Source organism: Vicugna pacos, chromosome 18 (genome assembly GCF_048564905.1).
Source record: "Vicugna pacos chromosome 18, VicPac4, whole genome shotgun sequence".
In the NCBI taxonomy this organism is placed as follows: Eukaryota; Metazoa; Chordata; class Mammalia; order Artiodactyla; family Camelidae; genus Vicugna; species Vicugna pacos.
In genome coordinates, this window is record NC_133004.1 from 20,839,014 (window position 1) to 20,862,864 (window position 23,851).

Consider the following 23,851-nt stretch of genomic DNA (forward strand, 5'->3'; position numbering starts at 1 on the left):
GGAAGTTGGAACTGAAGACAGTGTTTCTCAGTAAGTGCTCCTGGAGCCAGTGTCAGCGTTCTTCATGGTGTCAGGCCTTCCCAGGGTGCTTAATCTCAGGCTCATCTGTTCCCGGGATAGCCAGTTTGATGGTGGTTATCACGCCCAGGTCTTCAGTGCCCCCTTGCTTCCTGCAGATGGGTTGCCTGCTGCCTGCAGCGCCTGCCTCCGCAGCCATCGCAGCTGATGCTCATTGCTCTTGAGTGTCGTTTGCAGTACCTCGCCTCCCAGAGCTGAGCTTCTGCCCTCTGTGAAGAAGCAGTGTGCTGTCCCTCACCTATTTCAAAAGCCTCCATGTGACAGATATGTTGGTGGCTTCCCTAGAATTGTCTTTGGATCTAGAAGCATGTCTTTGTACGATTACATTTTTCCAGTTCTGTGAATCAGCTCATACATTTTGTTATTTAAAAACTTCATGTTTGAGATTTTACTCAGTAGTTCACTTTTCAGTTTTGAATTAAAAGCAACATTTGCCATGATCCCATGCATCTCTCCCACTGTCTCCTTGAGTTCTGCTTGGCAGGTGGCTTGGCACACAGGTGAACTTAGATGAGGCCTGTAAACAAGCCCATGTTGGTATGATTTACACACTTGGTGGGGCAGGTATGGTGAGGGTGGGATACAACAGAGACATGGTGCCCACCCTTCCCCTGTTGGGCAGGGATGGCCGCCCAGTGGGTGTGTGGCCACTTTTTGAAGCACTACTATAGTGCCTGGGACTGCACCATGTGAAGTGTTGGCTTTTTCCACTTCACCTGTCTCATGTGTGTCCCTTCAGGTCACATGGTCCTGCTCCGCCTCAGTCCCAGGCCTGAGGCTCTATGCTCTGGATGACCCTGTTGGTACTGGGAGCTCTTACCTCTTGGCTGTGTCCAGAAAGCCTGTGAGGTGCTCAGTGGTCCCTTTCCACAGCCCTCAGTCATAGCATAGCTGGACTGGCTAGTGAGGACAGTCCAGACATGTCACAGTTTTTGATGGGCAACTGTGACCTCTTCCCCACTTACCACTGCCCTTGAGGATGGAAAGTTCCTGCTAATCTCTGCAGGGAGTTATTGAATTTGATTACACTTCTGTTAAGATTGTATGCTTTGTTTATAGGGACAAACCACTAAAGTACTGATTGGACCACAGAGCTTGGGCCAACCCTTTGTACTCCTCATGAAAATGGAATGTTTATGAAATGTGTAAGGCACACTTGACTTACTGTTGAGCTGTAGAGCGTTCAAGAAAACACTGGTGTTCCATGAATAAATGGTGTGCCATGGGCTCCCGTTCCAACTTGAGAACCTGTCCTTCTGGTCACATTGTGCTGTGTGCCACATTTAAAAAATCAAAGTCTCTTAGACTTTTTTTTTTTACAGAGCCAGTTGGTCATATTCTCCTAGTATTTCATTGGTACTGTGTGTTTGGTTAATTCCTTCATATTTGGGTACCTTGCCTGAAGTGATAATGATCTTGGCAGACCTGCCTCCTCCCAGCTGTGGTGCAGCTCCAGTGTTGGTGATGGCTCTTTGGTTAGGACCTGGTGTGTGGTGTATCTTTTGGGGTGACTGTGCCTGAGCCAGCCTTTCCCAGGCTGGCATGCCTTGTGGAGCTGGGGTTTATACAGCATTTTGGGGATAGCCCAGGCTCCCACTTGTTCTTGCCATCTGCTGCCTCACTTCTCCACCTCCGTGCTTATCATGTTTGGGTCACAGGATGTTCTGTCAGATTTGTTTTTTACTTGTTATGTGTTTTGTGCATCTCAAGATGAGTGTCTCTGTCTCTATCAGCTTTTGTCTTGTGGTGGCTGAGCTTCACCCTCTGCAAATCGTTGGTTACTGTGCGCCCACCTGTCTTGCCTGTTCTCGGTACAGGAGAATCCTGTTTTCTACAGGATTCTGGCTTCTTTATAGTTCTTTGTCTCTCCCTTCCTTATTTTAATGGAGAGAGAAAGTTTTTATGTATCCTTTATGAGTGAACATATACACAATATTAGAAACAGCTTTGTATGGCCACACTCCATTTGCTACTTAAATATATAAAATTAAGTGTTAAATTGTCTTCAACTTGTTTTTATGTTACCATGTTAATATACTTTTTATCACCTCTATGTCTTGTTGCAGACTCATGATTTGTATGGTTTCAGCTTATTCTAATGAGCTGTGCTTAGTGTTTACAGGGTCACAATGTGGCCAATAATGGCTCCTAAAAGCCAGCTTCCTGCCCTTTCCTTACAGCACAGACACTTGTGACAACCTCCTCCTTTTCAGACATAGCAAGAGATTATAGGCCCATACTGATTTTCTTTTTCCTGTTCCAGGAGGTGGAGTCAGTTGCTCTCCTGGGTTCTTTTAATGGGGAGTACTGTTAGAAACAACTCTGGATGCTCTGAGTTCATTTTGTGTTTTCTGCAGCTGTCTGGTGGTAGGTGGGCTGATGATGCCTCTGCTGGAACACTTCCGACTCAGACTGGAAAAGAGATTTGTTTGTTTAATGATTGTGGGCACAGCTTTTATGTATTTCCAATTTAACTTTGACACTATCTAGAGATCCTTTCTTAATGCCCATCTAAACTGTATTTCTACCCACCTCTCTCTAGTATTTTTATGTATCTCATTGACAACTGTTCTTTCTGTTGTTGCTTTGTTGATAAATTACCAAATTGCTTTCCATAAACATTTTAACAGCAACATGGTTTTATGGTGCCAGCCACGCTTGTGTACGTGCTTTATCATAGTCTTGCCAGCATTTGGTGTCTCTGTGTATTGTAAACATACTTAATCATCATTCTTATGTATTAATTCATCCCCAACCTCCCTCCATAATTAAAAGTATAGAGTACTATCTCTGGTGCTTTAATTTGTCTTTGACTACAATGCACGTTTTTGTCTCTTAGTTGAGGTTTTTTGGTGCCTATCCTTTGTCCATTTCTTCATTGAAAAAAAGTGTTGATAATTTATAGATTTGAATGAGTTCTTATATATAAATTAATGCAGTCATATGTGATATAATTATTTTTTACAACAGCTTATTGAAATATAATTCATACATACCATACAATTCACCCATTTGAAGTGTATAATTCAGTGGTTTTTAGCATCTTCACAAGATTATGCATCCTAACCATCCAATTCCAGGACATCCTCATATCCAATTCCAGGACATCCTCATCATTCTAAAAAGAAACCCCATACCTATGAGCAGTCACTCCCCATTGCCCTTCCCTCCAGCCCCTGACAACGACTCATCTTGCTTTCTCTATAGATTTGCCTATTGGGGACATTTCATAAAAGTGTAATCATACAATATGTGGCTTTTGTGTCTGGCCATTTTCACTTAGCTTGATATTTTCCATGTTCATCTATTTTATAGAATATATCAGTACTTCCTTTTTATGGCCGAGTATTTAATTTTACAGCAGGACTACATTTTGTTTATCCATTTATCCATTGATTGACATTTGGGTTGTTTCTACCTTTTGGCTGTTAGGAACTTTCTTGTACAAGATTTGTGTGGACATATGTTTTCACTTCTCTTGGGTATACACCTAGGAGTGAAATTGTTGGGGTATATGGTACTAGTTTCCTTTTGAGGAACTGTCATACTGTTTTCCAAAGTGGTTGCACCATTTGACATTCCTAACAGCAGTGCTTGAGGGTTCCAGTTTCTCTAGGTCCCCATCAACACTTGTTATTATTATGTTCTTTTGATTTTAGCCATTCTAGTAGGTGTGAAGTGGAATCTCATTACAGCTTAAAAAAAAATTATTAATGGAGGTACTGGGGATTGAACCCAGGACCTTGTGCATGCTAAGCATGCCCTCTACCACTGAGCTATACCTTCCCCCCCATTATGGCTTTGATTTGAACTTCTGCAGTGACTAATGATAATTGAGCATCTTTTCGTGTGCTTACTTATTGGCCATCTGTCTTTTTTGGAGAAATGTTTATTCACATGTGTTGCCTACTTTTTAATTGTGGGGTTTTAAAAAAAGATTGAGTTTGTAAGAGTTCTTTTATATAGTCTGGATACAAGTCTTTTATCTGATACATGATCTGCAAATATTTTTTCCCATTCTTTGGGATGTCTTTTCACTTTCTTGATGATGCCTTTGAAGCACAAAATTTTAAAAGTTTGATGAAGCCCCTTTGATCCGTTTTTTCTTTTGTTGCTGTGTTTTTGGTGTCATATCTAAGAAATCATTGCCAAGGTCATGAAGTTTTTACTCCTGTATTTTCTTCTAAGAGTTTAATAGTTTTAGTTCTTAAATGTAGATTTTTGATCCATTTGAATTAAATTTTGATGTGGGAAAGGCATCCAACTTCATTCTCTGCATGTAGATATCTAGTTGTTCCAGTGCCATTCATTGAAAAGACTGTTCTTCCCCGTTGAAGGGTTTTGGCACCCTTGTCAAGAATCAATTGGCCATAGACATTTGGGTTTATCTCTGGACTTTGTTACTTTCTTTTGTATGTCTATCCTTATACCAGTACCGCACTGTCTTGATTACGTAGCTTTGTAATAAATTTGTAAGTCAGGTAGGGTAGGGTGAGTTCTCCAGTTTTGTTCTTTTTTGAAGTTGTTTGACTATTCTGGGTTCCTTGAGTTTCTATGTGAATCTTAGGATCAACTTGTTGATTACAGCAAAGAAGATAGCTTCTTTTAATAGGCATTGCATTGAAATTTTTTAAAAATTAGATTTTTGAACTTACCTAAATAAAAAATATATAACTCTTTATTGTTTTGTAGGAACTTTTGGTCTGTAGTGAGCAGTTTGGCTCTAAATTATTTTTTCAAGTTATTAATCAATTATTCCACTACTGTGCTTTTTGAGCAGCTTATTACTTTTTTTATCAACTGTAATTTTTATGTGTAGTTCGTAATTCTTGGACTCTTCTTTCCATTAAGTTACACTTCTGTGTTCCAGGACTGCTAGGATAAAATTGTTTAGTTGTTGGATACAGCCTTAAGCTAGTCTGTTTGTTTAGGCTGTGAGTGCCTTCTGTGTGTCCAGCCTTATATCAAGTGTAGATGGGTAAGCAGGGTGCGGGCCTCTGGAATGGGAGACACTGTGGTTACATGGTTTGAACCAGCTTCCTTTATGGACAAGAGTTGGCTACAGGTGATGTTTAGGCTGGGCAGTGTGATGGGCAGACTGGAATATGGGGTGGTGTTGGGGACTTATTGCAGAGCTGAGGAAAGAGGGTGAGGGCAGATAGGTGCTGGGTGGTGGCATCCATGGGCACACAGGACAGGGCAGAGTGGGATTTGAGCAGGGAAGGGACTTGGGGGAGGAGGACATTGGCCCGAATTGTGCAGCAGAACATCACATGGCCTGCCTGCCCTGCACTTGGTGGTGTTTCAATGATGTCAACACTTTAGTTCATACGTTTAGGAAAAAATGAGCTGCTTTGAATCTTACCTTTTTTTTCCTGTGTCCACCAGTATGACACCGTTCCTATTCAGTCCAGCGTGGTGTTATGTTCCTGCCCATCCCCATCAATGGTGAGGACCCAGACTGAGTCCAGCACGGCCCCTGGCGTTCCCAGCGGTGGTAGCAGGCAGGGCCCCACCATGGACAGCACCGCAGCTGAATCCCGGCCCAGTGCCAACACGCTACAACACACCACACAACCGCCACCACAGCCTCGGAAGAAACGGCCAGAAGACTTTAAATTTGGGAAAATTCTTGGTGAAGGCTCTTTTTCAACAGTGAGTACATGCTGCTGTTGTTTGTTGAATGAGTGTGTTTTTCTTGGAAACACTGGCCTTTCTCAGGACTCAGAGCTGGGGCTGTTCTTCCCCGGAGGAGGGTCTCAGGCCCCTCAGGGGTTCCTCTCCTGTTGTGTAGGTGACTTGGGGTTGGCTACCACCAGGCAGATCACATGGTTAAAATATCTAATCCATAATCTTATAGATGTAAGCTTTAAAAGACATGTCTTGATCTTATTTTTTTTTTAATGCAGTTAAATTTTATTCTAACCCAGCATCAGCAAGTTACATTTCATGTCCTTGTGTCTTATTAACAAGACTCTGGGAAGCTTTTTCTGTTCCTTACATTGAATGTTAGTATTGGTATCATCTCTTCATAGTTTTGGGGAAACATTTAATGACTTTTATTATTTCTCTGTTATTTTAAAAATATATACAAAACATTACACTCTTGATATTTGCTATGGTTGTAGCCCAAGACCTGCTGGCTTCTGTTTTGTGTCTTCAGTTTCATGAACAGAAACATCGTCACAGCACTGTCCAGTCATACTCAGGGTAACTCTTTTTGTTGCCTGAGAGAGTTTTACCTGTCTTATGGTGTTTTTTCTCTTAAAGCAGAGAACAAAGTTTCAAGGCCACCCTTTGTTGAGTTGGAGGCCTCACGTGACTGGCGGGGCCAGGGGTGTGCTGCAGGCTCAGAAAGGCCGAGCACCATCCCCGCACCGTGGGGCAGTCTTGGTCTGTGCCTTCAGGACTAGACAGGTCCCTGCTCTGTGGTCTCTGGGCCCAGCATGTGCTATGGACATGCCAGGATATCCCTGTGGCTCCTCACGCCAGCAGGGTTCCTGAATGTGTCTTTCTTGACTGGCCTTTGTGAAGAAACTAAATGTGAAATTTGTTTTCATTTTCTCTTTTTCCATTTATGAAATATTTCAAGAGATGAAGAACATGACGTATTATAGCTCACCCATGTTCCCCACATCATTTTAATTAATGTTAACTTTTGCTCCTTTTACACTTTTAATTTAGATTTTTTTTTTAACTGGCAGTTTTTGTTCAAGTTATGAAAGAATTGGGCCCTCATGATAAAAAATCTTCAACTATGAGGATAATCCCCAGTAGGTCTGGTTACTGATACATCCTTTCAGAAAGTAGAAACTATTTTGAAAATAACCTTGGAAGTTCTGCACAATTACTTACAGTTGTCTAGTAAAAGGAGAAGAGTCTCTCCTTTTTTCAGTTTTACTTCATTGGACATTTATATTGACTGGAAATTGTGGACTTATTTGTGAAATTCCTTCATATCCCTGGATTTCCACAGTGGGTAAAACTAGACACCATCTGTTCTGGGTGACATATTTCTGATGTTAAAAAACCCCAGTTGAAATTTTTATCATCCCTTTGCTAGGGAGGTGCCCAGAAAAGCTCCATGAACCTGGAGACTCCTTTCTGGTACTGTTTGGAATCCTGTATCCTTGGGTCTCAGAGTATATGTGCTACCCTTAGGTCTTTCTCACCACTCCTGAAAAAGAGAACACTTAACATTAGATTTCCAGGGGAAGGGTGGAGGACCAGAGGCAGTTCTCAGGCTGGGCAGGAGCTTCACTTGGTGGAGCCTGGTGCTGGAGAGTAGGGAAGCCTGGTCTGCTGCCGCCTGGCTCCCTGAGGATTATCATGTCTGTTAGTCTTGCTGTTTGCCCAGGCCCATAAGGAAACCTGCATGGAGAATGCTGAATTCACACAGCAGAAAGATGACATAAATATCTCCTTGAAATAAGATTCCACTGACGATTAGTACTCTTAACAGTTTTTCTCTTCCTCTTTTTCTACTTACGTATCTAGTGCACACTCCTGTGAGAAGTTTAGCATTGTGTAAATACATAACCTAGAGAAGAGAGGTCCTTCCCCAGCCTACTCCCCTTCACTCTCCAGTGCCTGCAAGCAGTCCACTCAGATACCCTCTCCCAGAAAGATCTTCAAGATCTTCCTGCTTGAGTACATATAATCTGACCTTGTTCTTCTTAATAACTGCAGAGCGTTTCACACTGTTTCTCTAGGGTCACTTCTGATGAACAATTTTGTAACAGTATATAACTCATAACTAGGGAGCCAGATGAATGTGGCCTTGGCCTCCAGACGTCTTCCCAGGAGGCCCCAGGATTTCCTAGGAGTCAGCAGGTTTTCATCTCCTCTCTGGTCCTGGGCCATTGCCCTGTAGGTGTCTTAGGAGAGGCATTTCCACCAGCTGGCAGGGGTGGGAACCACCTCAGCTCACTGCCACACTGGGTGCATTAGCCATTTGGAAGTTAGCAGTCAGGTTGTGCCCAGGAATTGCTAATGTAGAAAGGTCTTCTCTGTGCTCTGTGATGTCCCACTGGTGCTCTGTCCCCGAAGTGAAGTTTAAGGGACAGGTGTGTGATGGAGAGGGCACAGCAGAGAGTGGCTGCATCTTGTGAGGGAGGCATTCTCTGCAAGCTACGTGTGATTTAGTTTCCTGTGCCCTTAAGGGTAGGGATAGCATTTGTAATATCCAAGAGGGACATCAAGTGAAATGTATGGTAACAATTATTTGTATAAGCCCAAATTCAGGATGGCCTTTATTGCAATGAACATATCCTGGGGAACATGTCCTTAAAGTTATTGAAGAAATCCCCAGTCCATATGTGGAGGTATTACTTGCTGCTGCTTTCTACTGTTTGTGAGGGTTATACTGGTCTTAAGTTGTTCTTGGATATATACTTCACTGCATCAGGGGACTATTGGCAGCTGATGAAGAACATTATGAAAAGTTGAGAGATACATTTGTTTCCTTTAACTATTAGAACACATTAACTTAGTCTTTGATGGTCAGCTATATTTGTTGGCACAGGACCAAAAATATTTGAATGTAATTTCATGGTGGGGGTGGGGTAGCCTATGTGGTTGGTTGCAGGGTGACTTTGTGAGACTCCTTGCCCTGATTACATCAGGTGTTTTTTTTTTCTCTTTTCTTTCTCCTTTTCCCAAACCAGGTTGTCCTGGCCCGAGAACTGGCAACCTCAAGGGAATATGCCAGTAAGTACTAACTCCAGTGAGCTGAGCTGTGTGTCTAGGATGCAGGGACAGTGCCCCTCTGGGTACTTGGCCACTTGGCTGCACAGCCCCTGGTGGTTTCTGTGCTGATTTCAGGGGACAGGACAGTGTGGGTCTCAGAGGCCACAAAGCTGGTGGGTGTCTCATGTGAAAAACTTTAATTCGTATCCGTTACTTTTATGAGTTGTGTCTTTAGTGTGTCTTTTCTTACTTTTTCCAATTGTAGTAACTTGCTTCTCTCTTAAGTTAAAATTCTAGAGAAACGTCACATTATCAAAGAGAACAAGGTCCCGTATGTAACCCGAGAGAGAGACGTGATGTCACGGCTGGATCACCCCTTCTTTGTTAAACTTTACTTCACGTTTCAGGATGATGAAAAGCTGTGTATCCTTTGAACAGTCAAAGCCTTCTGATATCACGCCAGTGACCCCTTATCGTTTTGGAACCGTGACCCCATTGTTTGTTTTCATGAGTAGCCCCTTCCCCGGAAAGGAAAAGGGTAGCCTGTTGTACATACAAATGAATTCACATCATTTTACTTTGCGAACCCCTGGGATTGCTGACACTCACTGCAGTAGAATGTTACTTCAAGGGAAATCATTTCAGTCATTTTTTGGAGGGTTTTTTTGTTTAGAAACCTAAAGGATTATTATTTTAATGCTGTTGTCGCTAGACATTTGTTTAAAACCATTCCCTCATTCCTCTAACCAGAGTCCTTGGCGTTCCCTATCAGGTGTCAAGTCCAGTGCTCAAAGCAGGGAGTGAGAGAGAGGAAGGATGATCTTGGGCATCTGGGGCTCCTGGGAGGTGGGTACCTCTTTGCTATCTTTGGCCCAGGTTTGTGGGGTTTGGTTGGAAGGGACATCTTTACCAGGCTCAGCTGCCTGGTGAGAAGTCCAAGGAGTGACCCACAGAAGCTGAAACCCTTTTTTCCTTCCTTCCAGAGAAGGAAATGCCCTGTAGTCTCCACCCTGCCCCCTGTGGGTATTTCTGATCACCTAGTGCCTCTGACTACCCAGGGCTGTGTAGACTGTTTCTCCAGCTGCTGCTTCAGCAGGGACCTCACACCCTGCTGATTCTTTGCTGTATTTGAGGGCATCTCATGTTCCCTGACTTCTCTAATCCCTGGAGCATAGTCTTTTTTCTTTGCTCAGGGTTCAGGGAGACAGGGGGCACTGTGGCATTCAGGGTGGACCGTTCATCATGCAGCCAGGCTGGCCATTTCTCCTCACTCCCCAGCACCTTTCCTGCAGCTGTTCTTCCAAACCAAGGCTTCCTCAGCCCCCATTTGCCTGTAGATGCTCTTGGCTTCTACTTGACAAGGCCAAATGGAGTTGGTTCAGAGCTTGTTCAGGTTTAAACTTCAGTCTTTGCATCTGTTCTTTTCCTCCTGCCCTTAGGTCTCCAGAGGCCCTTCGCATCACCCTACCATCTGCAAAGCTTGGCTTCCCCATCCTGCCTGGGGGGTGAAGGCCTGATCTTAACCCCCACTCTCTCCTCTCCTTTCTCCATACTCCTCTGGATTAAAACTTTGCTCTGTCCTGTTCCCTCTTTAACACATCTCTGGCTCCTTCACCTGTCAGTTGAATGTGTTCTTTTGTTTATTGAGAAGTCCTCGCTGAGTGCCAGGTGATGAGAGTATGCTGGTAAATAAGGTGAGGTTCTGTCCTCGCAAGGCTCGCACATCTGTGGAGGAGTTAGATATACACAGATGATGGATGTCTGTATAATAGACTCCGAAGGAGCAAGGGTAGTCAGGCTGAGTGGGAGCGTTGGGGCTGCTGTTTTAGTTCGGTGGTCTGAGGGAATGACGTCCCAGAGACCTCGACGGAGCAGGGGCAGGTGTGCATATGTGTGGGTGAGGCAGGAAGTCTGAACAGAGGCCAGCTCCTTGGGCTTTGGAATTCTGTTCAAGAATTTTGGATTTCCTTCTCAGTGTGGCAGGGAGTCCAGGAGGGTCTTGAGCAGGGCGGCCGTTTGCTCTTACTCGGGCTGCTGCTGCAGGGAAGGCTCTTGTAAGTGAGCTGGGAAGATGGAGCCAAGGTGACTTCTGGATGTGGGTCCTCAGGGCCTGGGTGCACAGTGGTGCTGGAATTAATGCATCAGTTGGTGCTTGCTTTTCGAGGGCTGAGTGGGCGACTAGGTGCCTGCACGCAGAACCCGAGAGGAGTCAGGTTGGTGTACAAATTGGTGGTGGTGGGGGATGTCAGTGGACTGGAGGGTGCTCAGCAGGGAAGAGTTCCAGTGAGTGGAGAGGACACAGACCCAGGGGCAAGATGGATTTTAGTGGAGGGTGCTGGCTGCCTGGCCCAGTAGTGCCAGGTGGTTGGTTACCTGGTGCCTGGGCCTGGCCTGTTGATTGGCCCCCATGCATGTTGTTGTTGACAGTGGCAGATTGGGGGTGCAGTGGAGGGCATAGAGGTGAGGAAGTGGAGACCACAGATAGAGCAGGTTTTCCCAGTGTTTTCTCTGAAAAGGGGAACAGTAAAGTGGTCTGGTAGCCAAAGGTGTGTGTGGGGGCAGGGAGGCAGGTTCTTTGTTGGTTTGTTTCAGGTGTTGTAGAAGGTTTGCCTCTCCACCTGGCTTCAGCATCACCCCTTGTCCCCACTTGTCTGCTGTAACTGCTCATGTGGCAGCCATCAGTGGTCTCCCGAGGGCATTAAAGGGGACCTTTATCTCTGTTCTGAATCTCATCTCTGAGGCCACCTTGACACCTCACTCCTCGTGCTCCCTGGGACCCACATGACTGTGCTCCTATGTGAGCCTGTGGGACTCTCCCACTGCCAGATTCTCTGGAGGCCCAAGCCCAGCCTTCCTACAGGGCCCGTGGGAGAGTGCATCTTGTTGCATTCCAGCAGATCGCACTCTTTTGACTTCGTCTTCTCCCAAGGTCATGTGCAGTAGGATCAGGCACTCAGAGGCTGGATGAACGAGCTTGCTGTTTAATTTCAGATGGGATTGGCCAGAGTAGTGCAGATGGAGGGCACTCTAGGTCTTTGGCCAACGGTATCTGTTGCTTTTGACCTTTTAAGGCAAATTTGAAAGCCTGTGAAGGTTGTAAGGCCTCAGTTACCTCTGAAAGGAGTGAGACCTGGGGACTTCAGCCCCACTGGAAATCCTTAGTAGCATGTGTTGTGTTGAAAGATAAAGAAAAGGAAACACCGCCTGAGGAAAGCCCTAGTATGCACACCATCCTCCCTTTAGCCATAATTATACATTGAGGAGAAGGGAAAACGGCTTCTTCAGTGACTGCAGGGATAAACCCACCCTTAGGACAGGTGAGGCAGGGCCTGGCGACATCCCCGCAGCAGCCTTTAAACAGGTAGGTGGATCCATGAGGGGCCTCCTGGGCACTGGCAGCCTCTTTGCTCTTTGGAGGTTCAGCTTGACCAGACTTAGCCCCTACTCCCAGGAGAGGGGCTAAACTCAGAGAAGCGGCCAAACACAAGCCCTCCTTCCCTCCCTCTGCAGGTGCGGTGCAGGGCTGAGCACTGGAGCCAGATAGCCTGACTCTTCTTTCCAGAAAGGATGAAGGCTGAGGGGTTTCAGAGGCTCTTGCTCAGCTAGCCTGCCTTCTTCCTCCACCCTCACCTATTCCCTCTTGTATGTCCTCTCTTGCAACTAGGGGACAGGAGCAGAGCACTAGGCCTCAGGTGACTGGGCTCCAGTCCTGTCCCTCCTTGGCTTTGTGACCTTGGGTCAGTTGCTTAACTTCTCTGGTCTGGGTTTCTCTGCAAAGTGCAGACATTGGGCTCACCAGGCCCTCAGGCTCTGCAGTTGGTCTGATCTGTGTTCATCATCCCAGGAATTCACCCACTCCTGTGGGATAATAGCCTCCTCTCACTGCCCTTGGGCATTGGCTGTGCTGAGGGAGGTAGAAACATTCTAGAATGTGAAATGGACCAACAAGGTCTGAGAGAGTATTTCTAGGGGGTGACGAACATGTGGTCAGAGAGAACACTGGTTTGGAGCCATGATCCTCAACATCTGTCACATTCAAAACCTGTCACTTAGCTCCACAGCTGAGCAGAGAACTAGAAATGTTCCTCATACAGGAAACAGGAACTAAGGGGGTGGTCAGTTAAGGGGCAAAACCTGTGAAGCCGGAAGAGGCCCTGTGGCTGTGGCTGTGGTGGCCGAACCTCTCACATTAGCTGCTGGTTCCTGGGAGACGGCACACCTAAGTGGTGAGGTTTTGTGGCTAGTCCAGGTCCAGGTGGACCACCTGCCCAGGCAGCGCCGAGCTTCTGCTTGGGGTTGGGGGAATTGGAGTCCGTAGGCCACTGGTGAGGAGGTCACAGACATCAGCTTTCCCCTAGGAGGAAAGGGGCCCTGGCTGAGACCCTTTGCATTCCTTAGAAGTAAGGTTGGATTTTTGCTTCTGATTCTTGTTAAATGTTGTTCTAGTTGGGAGGGCTTAGGTGTCCCAGGTGGGGCTGGATCAGAGGCAGGTTTGAGCAGCTTTGGTTGCCAGTCTTTTTGCTCCTGGGCTTGTCTTCACCGCTCTGCAGCTTCAGGTTCCTTCCTCGGTGGGAGATGGTGTTGTCTTGGCAAACAGAAGCCAGATTGAACACCCTGAGCGCAGGTCACCCCTTCCCCCTTGGAGCGCTGTTCAGGGTGGGTAAGGACTTGAGTCACCGTGTCCCTGGCTGCCAGGGAGTGGAGAAGCACCTGTAGATTCCCAGTAAGAGGCACAGATGTTCGGTGCTTCCAGGAGGAAGCAGTTAATGGGATCCATTTATTGTTCCAGCCTTTAATCCTCTTTGGAAGGAGAATAAAAACGAGACAGATTGCACGGCAGTGATGTCTGGGAGGAAGGTGTCTGCGTTCTTCGAGTCTCTCCCTAGTGGGGGCCCAATAAATAGATTGAATCCTCTTACAAAACTTGTCACTTTATACTTGGAAAGGAGCGTTCATTTGAGAAAACCATTATGTGAATTGACCCTCTGTACGGCACGTGGAACGTGGTTGGTGCAGGTTCGGAGGCTGTGTTAGGATGTCCCTGACCACAGGCCCTGCCCACCATCTCTGTTGGCTTCCCTTCACTGAGCCTGCAGGTGTCTTCTGGGGATGGTGGGGTCCAGAAGGGGCATTTGGCCTGAGAGTCATGTGTTAACTGTATTTTTGGTGAGAAACCTATGCTGGGGTCCTGTTCTGGAGCCAGGGCAAGGGATTCCCACCAGACCCAGTGACCGCTGACCTGACTATGACAGGGTCTGGCTCTAAGAGGGACGGCTGTCTTGGGCCACAGATACCTTCAGTTTTCATTAATTCACAAAATTGCTACTGGGCTGTTTAGTTCAAAAGAATGATTTCGCTCTATTCCTTAACTATGCAATATTTAGATTTTGGCCTTAGTTATGCCAAAAATGGAGAACTTCTTAAATACATTCGCAAAATTGGTTCATTCGATGAGACATGCACGCGATTTTACACAGCCGAGATGGTGTCCGCCCTAGAGTACTTGCATGGCAAGGGCATCATTCACAGGTACAAGCCAGGGGCCTGCAGGCTTTGCTTGCAGGCCTGGGGGTCAGTTCTGGTCTCTTGTGGAGGGTGGGATGCCTCGTTGTGAGAATTAAGAAGAGTTCACATCACCCTGATGTTAAGAGACTCGTGGACCTTTAAATATCAGATGAAATTGGCCAGATGTCTTTTTTTGCCAGGCTAACAATTCTCTTAGCCATCTCGACTGGTGCTATTATTTTGTCACTTGTAGCTTCTGTGTGTACTTATTTCTAGTCTCATTTTCTATCACTTTCAGGTAAAGTCAAACTGAAAGTGTTCTTATAAGCTTTTATTCCCCCCTTACTGATTTTTTTTTAGTGGTAAAATACACATAACATAAAATTTACCATTTTATCCTCTTCTCCCCAGTTTTGAGAAATTATAACCTGCCTAAGTTTAAAGTGTACAGCATGATGGTTAGATTTACATTTATTGTGAAATAATTACCACTGAAGGTTTAAAGGTTCTTTATGGGTTAAAAGTGATAGATTATACTTAAGTTAAAAATTTATTAAAATGATAGCTGGAGTTATGAAATAATGTCATTCGAATGTCCTCACTATATGCAGTTGATATTTGTTCAGTACTAATTTAGACTTGAGTTTTTGGTTGTTAGTGTGTAAAGATTACAGGTATTAATCAGTTCATTTTGTTTTCAGCAAAATTTAGAGAATGTAGTAGCGTTACTGTTTTAAATATTTCATCTCAAATGTAAAAAAATCTGCCTTCACAGGGACCTGAAACCAGAGAACATTTTGTTAAATGAAGATATGCACATCCAGATTACAGATTTTGGAACAGCAAAAGTATTATCCCCAGAGAGTAAACAAGGTGTGTGAGTGCTTTATTTCCAGAAGTACTTCTTAGAAATGTGTTAAATTGCACTGTACTCATCATTAATCACGGTTATTTGTAATAACTTTGTTACTGTAAAGTAGGTGCTTGACTTTTCACTGAGGAAGCTCCTGCCTTCCCCCAGCTCTTGCTGGGGGCCTGGGCAGTGTGTGCCTGGGTTAGTGGGTGTGGGGAGAGGGCTTTCTAGGCTGCCTGTGGTTGGTCCTCCTGGCCTCGAGTGGTGCTAGGTCACCAGGGGCTTTCTGCATGTTGTTGCAGAACCCTGGTGCCCACTGTGGCTCACCCTCTCTGATCATCTTCCTAGAAGATGCTGGGATGCCACATTTGTTCTTGGTGTTCCATGCAGGGGTGTGGGGTCAGTGCAGTCAGCTCCCAGCTTTTCCTGTTGGCACTGTGAGTTCTATGCGGTGAGGGTGGTGGGGAGACTGTCCCTGTGTCTTAGTGCCCACTGCCTGCCCGTCTCCTGTGTGCCACTGTATGTGGTGGCCCAGGCATGCCGATTTTAGTGAGAGCGCAGGATGAGTGGGGGCTGATTTTTACCTGCTGATCAGGTGCATGTTTAATTGCAAACCCCCTCATCACTGTTCCTCTTGGGTTATCCCAGCTAGATTATGTATTGTGACAGCTCTACTACCTGAGGAGAAGTTGCTGATAGTCCACTCGGGCTGGAAGAGTGCCCTGATTGTCTTAGCTAGCTGGGGTGTCTCGGCCATGGGGGCGGTTATGGGGGGCGTCCTGCTGCCTTTCAGGTGTTTGTTGGATAGAAATCATAAACTCTGGGGATATAAAGAATGGCAATTTAACATCTGAAACCTGTTTTAAAGTGTTGGGCTAGAGAGAAGATAAAGAAAGCCCTTTATGGTGAGGTTTGGGGGAAGCCAAAGGCCACTGTGTGAATTAATAAGTGACCTTGAAAATGAACCTTGGGTGCAGGGACAAGTGTGACCGTCAGAGCTACTCTGACCTGGGAGGCTGTTGTAGGAACCTCCATGCAGGGCATGCACCTCTCTCTTGGGGCTCATAGCTCCCTGTGAGAGAAGGACCTTGATGAAGAGTGCTGGGGGAATGGACACGATGGTCTTCTTGGTGGAAGAAAGATTCAGACAGAAACACCTATTTTGCTGAAGCTGCTCTCATGTGGAAAAGGGGAACTGTGAGCACAGGGCAGTGGCAGGAGGAGCTCGGCCTTTCAGAAGAGCCCTCTAGCTTGGCTGGGCTGACCTTCTCTGCCTCGGCCTTGAACTGGGGCCTGTTTAGCAGCAGTACATCAGACAGTTGTGGGGCTAACACCTGGGGTTTGCTCCTGCTGGCCACGATGGGCAGACTTGAATGTGCTTCTGGGAGATGCCAGGCTGCACCTCCATGGGTTCCCTTCCACAGGGTGCCTAGATGCCTGGTCTTTCCTTTCTAGGCCTTTCTCTAGCCCTGTGGTTTTAACCTGAGGTTTCTTGTCAAGATTCTATCAGTTAGTGCTTAAATCTCTGCACAGACACTCATTGAGTCACCAAGACGGCATCTTGGATTTGGGAGCTTCTCTGAGAATCTTAAAAGTGCCACCCTTTTGGGGCTGAAACAGAACTTGCAATCAAGGAAGGTGCTCCAGTTATTTCTCAGTGAGGCTTAGTCCTGGTGACACTTGCCTGCCTTTGTTTTGTCCTTCCTACCTGGGCTCCAGGTGCACTTCCCAAGCCCCAGGAAGTCCTCCTGGCACCTGTGAGATGCCCCAAACTTTGATCTATTTGACTCCTTCCTCTTGTGTAGTAACATTTTATTGGCCAGTAGTCATGTTTTTATGGACATGGTATATAACTCATAACCAAAGCATTGTCCATGATGGAGGTGAGCCGAACAGGAAGCACTGTGTCCCCGAATGTTCTTGTTAGGCTGCTGGGCATCGTGTGACTTCCTACTGAGAGAAGCCACCATCTGCCTGTCAGCTGTGGGCAGCATCTACTTGGTCCTTTTTTCTTCACACAGATTTCCTTCAGATCTGATATTTGGCACAGGCTAGCCCTGTTGCCTTGTAGCCATTTAAAAAAATATATATATATATATACACACGCACACATATATATACGTATATAGTAATTGAAATGCATTAGTGAAATAGTGAACTAAACCTGCTTTTTAAAATCTTTCTGAAAGCAAGAGGTTAAAAAGTCTACATAGTAAACCATGGAGAATTACATAAATATACAGATAAGTAGGCTTTTTTTCCCCTTCTCAGAAGAGGAAAAAACATGTATAATTAACTGAATGAATAATTTTGGTGACTTTCATTTTCTGTATGAAGTAGTTTAGAATCTTAGAATTTATTCCTGCATTTGCTTTTTAAACTTTTGTGCAGAGATCATTTCCTCAAAACATCTTAAAGCTTCCGGGAGGAAAGTGTTGATGGGAATGAGGCCCAGGTTCCTTAGCTGTGCAGTGAGCATGTTCGCCTTCCTCCTAGTGAGAGGCAACCTGTCTGTTTTCACAGACCTCATCCCAGTGGGTCGCTTCTGGAAAGGGTGAGCCCCGCTTCTCTCTATCACTGCTGCCTGTTGCTTCGAAGTGGCCCCCTCAGGTTGTTAGGTGCAGGGGTGGGATAGCAGGCCAGCTGTTGAGGGCATGAGGGTTGATGAAGACTGCGGCACAGAGGACTTAGGACTTCAGGCCTTGCACAAGGGTCCTGCAGAGCTACTGGTGAGGGCAGCGTAATCACAGAGTAAGCCCCTCACCTGTGGCTGTGTCCCTGGCCTTTGCCCTCTTTGCAGGAGGCTTGGGGAGCTCAGGGTGCCCCCAAGGTTCAGATTTGGGGTTTGTGTCTGGCCTTCTTGTATATAGTCAGGCGTGGGGGCTCCACTCACCACATGTAGGAGGGGAGGGTCAGCAGGTGTGGGATGGGGCACTGCTAGAGGGGGCAGAGTGTGAAGTTTTCATAGCCAGAATCACTCTATCACTCCATCTGCACCTATGCAGTGCCCCTCTGTAGATGGCCATTGTCCAGACCCTCAGGCCAGTGCGGACCACATCCTGGTGTGCCGTGGACTCTCAGACCCTCTCACAGCTTCTCCCATGCCACCACTCTGGCAAGTTCAGTACCACTTGCCCCCTGTACTTACCACACTAAACACAACTCTTAGTATCGACAAACAGTTTAATTTGGTCTTTCCAGTGCTGGTATTTGTTTAGTCATAGCTGTGATGCATGGAGTGTTGTTGTTTTTAATTTTTTTTGGAGAGGGGAGTGGGTAGTTAGGTTTATTTATTTATTTATTTTTAGAGGAAGTACTAGGGATTGAACTCAGGACCTTGTGTATGCTAAGCATGCACTCTAACCTCTTGAGCTATACCCACACCCTTGTTGTTTTTAAAACACAGAGTACCTGCTTTTTGTAAAAATTAAACCATTCTTGAGACCTGATTTCTACCATCATCGATTTGTTTTCCCTGTAAATATTTTAGCATTTATCACTAAAATATAAAACTGCTTTAAAAAAAACTCCATAATACCATACTGTTTTTATGTATGAAAAACTGACAGTAATTGCTTAATATCTCAAAATATTCAGTGTTAAATTTTCAGTCATCATAATTCTTTGGTTGTTGTTTACTTGAATCAGGACTCAAAGTCCCCACACTGAGCTTAGCTAATTTGTCTCTTAAATTTCTTTTAATTTATAGCTTCCCCTTCATCTTTATTTTCCTCTTGCATCTCTGTGGAGTCATGTAACATGCTCCTCTCCCCTCTGTATGTCTTGAAAATTATGAGTTGGGTATGTTGGGTTGATCATATAGGTTCATTCCTTTCACACCAAAGACTGGTGTGTGTGGTGTGTTCTTCATTAGAAAGTATGTAACATCGAGTCATCTCTTCCTCTGTGATGTCAACAGCCCTTTATAGCTGTAATGGCCTAGATCCATTAATTCATTAGAGGATGCAGAATTATCATAGTCCAGTTCTCTCATTCTTGAGCTGGAATTCTTTTAAAGAGAAACTTTCCCTTAGCCACTATTTGGTTATTAGTGGTATCAATTGTGGAGGAAAAACAGGATAAATACTTGCTTCTTTCCCCCTTTATTTGCCGCTTTTGAAAAGCATCTCCTCCAATGATGACCAATTCATCAAAAACACTATTACCCCACCTCATACCGTACACAGAAGTTAACTTGGATAGATCAGAGATCTGAATATAGGACCTGAAATTCTTACACTCTTGGAAGAAAGCATAGGAGTAAATCTTCATGACCTTGGGTTAGGCCATGGTGTCTTAGATACAAGACCAAAAATACAAGCAAGAGAACAAGTTTTAAAACTTTTATGCTGTGATTTACCATTAAGAAAATGAAAAGACAACCCATGGGGTTGAATAGGAAAAAATATTTTCAGATCATGTATCTAATAAGGGACTTATATGCAGAATATAAAAGGAACTCATAACAACAACAACAACAAAAAATATTTTTAATGGACAAAGGTCTGAATAGATATTTCTCCAAAGAAGATAAATGGCCAGTAAACACCTGAAAAGATGCTTAATATCATTAGGGAAATGCAAGTCAAAACCACAGTGAGACACCACACCCACTAGGATGGCTGTGATCAAAAAGACAGACAATAACGAGCATTACTAAGAATGTGGAGAAGTTAAAGTCCTCATACTCGGCAGGTGGGAATGTCAAATGATGTGGCTGATTTGGAAAAGTCTGACAGTTCCTGAAAAGGTTAAGCATAGTTACCTTATAATCAGCAATTTGGCTTCTAGGTATATATCCTAGAGAGTTGAAAACAAATGAAGTATGAAAACAAATATATGAATGTATATGTATGACTGAAACTTTATGCTGTATGCCAGAAATTACACAGCATTGTAAATTGACTATACTTCAATTAAAAAAAAAAAAGAAAGAAAGAGAAAGAAAACAAATGTAGTAGAAATGACTCAAATGTCCATCAACTGATGAATGGATAAACACAATGTGGTCTATCCATACGGTGAAATATTATTCAGCCTTAAACAGGAACGAAGTTCTGATACATGCTACAACATGGGTGAACCTTGAAAACATTGTACTAAGTCAAAACCAATAGGGATTTGGACAGGGATTGTGTTGAATGAATAGATCAGTTTGGGGAGTATTGCCATCTTGACAATTTTAATTCTTCTGATCCTTCAGCATAGGATATCATTCTGTTGATTTAGATCTTCTCCAATTTCTTTGAACATTTTTGGGGTAATTTTTCAGTGTATAAGCTTTGCACTTCTTTTGTTAAATTTATTCCTAAGTATTTTATTTTTGAGGCTATTATAAATGTAATTGTCTTATTAATTTCATTTTCAGATTGTTCATTGCAAGTTTACAGAAATGCAGTTGATTTTTTGGTATGCTGATCTTGTATCCTGCAACTTGTTCATCAGTTGTAATAGTTTCTTAGTGGATTCCTGGGGACTTTCTAAATACAAGATCACGTCATCCATGATTAGAGAGAGTTTTACTTCCTCCTTCCCAATTTGGTTGCATTTTATTTCCTTTTCTTGCCTGATTGCCCTGGCTGGGACCTCCCGTACAGTGCTAAATGAAAGTGGCAAGAGCAGACATCCTTCTCTTGTTAATGATCTCAGGGGAAAGCTTTCAGTCTTTCACTATCGAGTATGATGCTTGTTGTGGGTTTTTCAGAGGCGCCTTTATCGGGTGGAGAAAGTTCCCTTCTGTTTCTAGTTTGTTTTGTAATTTATCATCAAGGAATGTTGAATTTTTGTCAGATGCTTTTTCTGCATCTGTTGAGAAGGTCATGTGGTTATTGTCCTTTATTCTGATGATGTAGTGTAATATATTGATTGGTTTTTATGTACTGAACCACCCTTGCATTCCTGTAATAAATCCTGCTGGGTCACAGTGCATACTTCTTTTTCTGTGTTTCTGGATTCAGTTTGCTTGTCCTCTGTCCCCGAGCTCATAAAGCACATTCTGTGGACTGTGTTTGCTCTGCTTCACATGTGGGTTTATGGGCAAGACATCGGCAGTCTGCACCTTAGGCTTTGAAAGAGTGTGGGTGTCTTCTGGCCTCAGGAGCATTTCAGGTCCCTCCTTCCCCGCTGGCACCTCAGAGTCTGACTTGCAGATGTGTGGTGGCCAGAGTGGTCCATGGCCCAGGATGCTGGTCAGTTTCTTTGAACCACTTGGAGGTGGAGACAGCCCAGCTCAAGACCCTTCTTTTCCTTTATGCTGACCCTGTGGCCTCCTGAAAGAGTCAGTGGCATGGAGGAGGCAGCGTTGGCCAATGGTGGGTTCTGGGCCTGATTTTCCAGTAGTTGGAGAAGTTGGACGTTTGGCTAATCTTAGAGCTTCTGGGAGAGGTAACTGCACTATCTCTGTGATATTCTAATGCACTCTCTGAGGCTCTTATCCTGGTGTCAAGATAGAAGTCTGCCATTCGTGAAGCTGGAGAGTAGAAAATTACTTGTTTTCACTAACCTTACAGTGAAATCATGTATTTCCTTCAGTTCTGAAGGTAGGCAACAAACCTCTGTGGCATTAGGAGAAATCACAGTTGTTTTCATGTCCTGTCATAGTCATCACAGATTCTTGATGTGTTGTTTATGCTCACCACTACTTAAGAATTACTATCAGCAGACCTTCTGTTGGACCTTGTTATTTAGAACATCATGCTGAGGACAGTCATTCTTTTCCGCGCTCCAGAGTCCTTCATCTCTAGACTAGCAAAAGAGCTCCTTTCCAAGGGGGGTGACTTTCTTACCCTCAGGGACTTGGAGTCCCCTTAAAGAAAGTGGGCATAAGTTCCTGGGGAAGAGGAAACAGCAGGTGTCATGGGGGACAAGGGACCCAGGCCTGGAAAGCTTTAACAACAACAGCATCCTAATGCCATCATGATTTGCTCTTTAAAGCCCAGCCATGCTGGGGGTGGGTGGGGTGGGTGTCCTGTACACTTTGTTTTGTGCATAATGTAGCTACTTAAAAGCACAGATACCTCTACATACTATTTGATAGCCTGAATTACTTATTTAATTATCTGTAGTACATATCTTTCCATATAATAATATACTTCTAGAACTTTTTAAGTATAGCACTTTAAGAAATAGAAATCAGAGAAACAATGCACAATTATAATGTAGAACAGAAACACTGAACAGGTAAAGTATCAAGTGCAGGCCTGGCCTTCAAAGGATCCACGTTGTGCTGCTGTCAGTGCTAGGACCTCCTGGAGGATCAGGTGCCAGAAGTGGAATTGCTGGGTCTGAGGGCAGGCCTTTTTTCTGTGGCTTTTGATGCTTATTGGAAAACTGCTCCCCCAAAGCCACACCATTTCACATTCCTACCATAGCATTGTGAGGTTTGCCTCCTCAAATCCTTGCCAACACTTGTGTATTTTCCTTCTTTTTTATCTTTGCTGATTTGATAGGCTAGCATGTGTTCATTAGCATTCCTTTGATTCATTGCGTGGTTGAATGGTTTCATTTGGTTTTGGCTCTTGGTTTGTTTTTTTCCTCTCATGAATCACCTCAGTGTTCTTGGCAGTATCAGGGTCCTGGCAGGATGCAGATGCAGCCGTGAAGTCTCTGCAGGAGAGTAGCTTACTGAGGGGACCAGTTACAGACAGCTGGGCCTAAGGAAGCTGGATTCCTGTAGCTGACTGTGAGCCTCTCAGCCCTGGAGGGGGTGCAGGTGGGAGGGACCAGCACCTGAGGGGGTCACTGTGGTGGGAGAGAGGTATGGCATGGGGGGAAGCCATGAGGAATAACCCCCATTTCTCTCCTGCACTCCCCCTGGGCAGGGGGCTCCTGCTGGCTCCAGGGCTGTAGTATGCAAAGTCACTTGGGGCACAGAGACGGACAGGGGCTGCATCTGGGAACAAATGGGGCAAGAGGCAGCATGGCCTTGTCTGTGCTTTTTGTACATCTACCTTTGGAAGCTGTTGGACCTGCAGTCAGGAAGTCCCCCCATGGGGAGCCTTGCTGGCTCCCCATCCCAGGGGTGGCAGGTGGGGAGATAATGGTCACCATGGCCAGTGGGCCTGTCTCAGAGCAGGTCATTGCATGCTGAATTGGGGTGGCCATGGGCCCTGGGTTTCTTCTGCACTTTAATTCGGGCATTATGTTATTTATGGCTGTATGCGGTAAATAATTTTGTAGACAGACAAAGCATGGGTCTGCGGTGTTTTACTGCAGGTAGCAGCTGTACCCCAGTCAAGGTATTTGAGTCAGGCCCAAGCTGAGGTGCACAGTACTGAGCCTTCCCTCAGTGCAAGAAGGGAAGTAAGCTTTCCCCAAACTGGAACATTTTGTGTAACAGGGTGATTGACTTTGAGAAGGAAAGACAAAGGAAGGAACTTTCAGCCATTCTCCCTTCCCCAAGTCTCTTTCCTCTAGAGTATCTTAGAATATCTCAGAACTGAGCAGGCTGCTTCTGCTGAGCTTAGGGCTGGGTCTTTGGAGGGCAGGGGCTTGTGTCTGTGGAGAGCCCTGTCCCTGTAAGGCTGCATGGGGGCTGCGCAAGGGTTCTCAGTTAAGCCCCTGAAGGCACGTGGGGTTGGAGAATTCTTGGCTCTGGGGCTGTCAGATGCCCTGCAGGATACTTAGCTCTGTCCCCAGCTCCTACCCACTAGGTGACAGTCCCTTCCTGTCCCCATTGTGGCAGTCTGAGATGTCCCCAGATGTTGCCAGATGTCCCCAGGGGCCCAG

At 45.1% G+C, this 23,851-nt stretch overlaps 1 protein-coding gene across 4 annotated transcripts in view; it reads left to right on the top strand.

Moving 5' to 3' along the window:
- PDPK1 (3-phosphoinositide dependent protein kinase 1) overlaps positions 1-23,851 on the top strand; it is a 68,620-nt gene that overhangs the window by 23,473 nt on the left and 21,296 nt on the right. For all 4 annotated transcript variants that reach the window (XM_072942482.1, XM_072942483.1, XM_072942485.1 and 1 more), the window contains 5 exons: positions 5,467-5,733; positions 8,745-8,787; positions 9,052-9,189; positions 14,151-14,295; positions 15,047-15,144. In XM_072942482.1, coding sequence (XP_072798583.1) covers positions 5,467-5,733; positions 8,745-8,787; positions 9,052-9,189; positions 14,151-14,295; positions 15,047-15,144 — 691 coding nt within the window. The remainder of the gene's footprint in view (positions 1-5,466; positions 5,734-8,744; positions 8,788-9,051; positions 9,190-14,150; positions 14,296-15,046; positions 15,145-23,851) is intronic.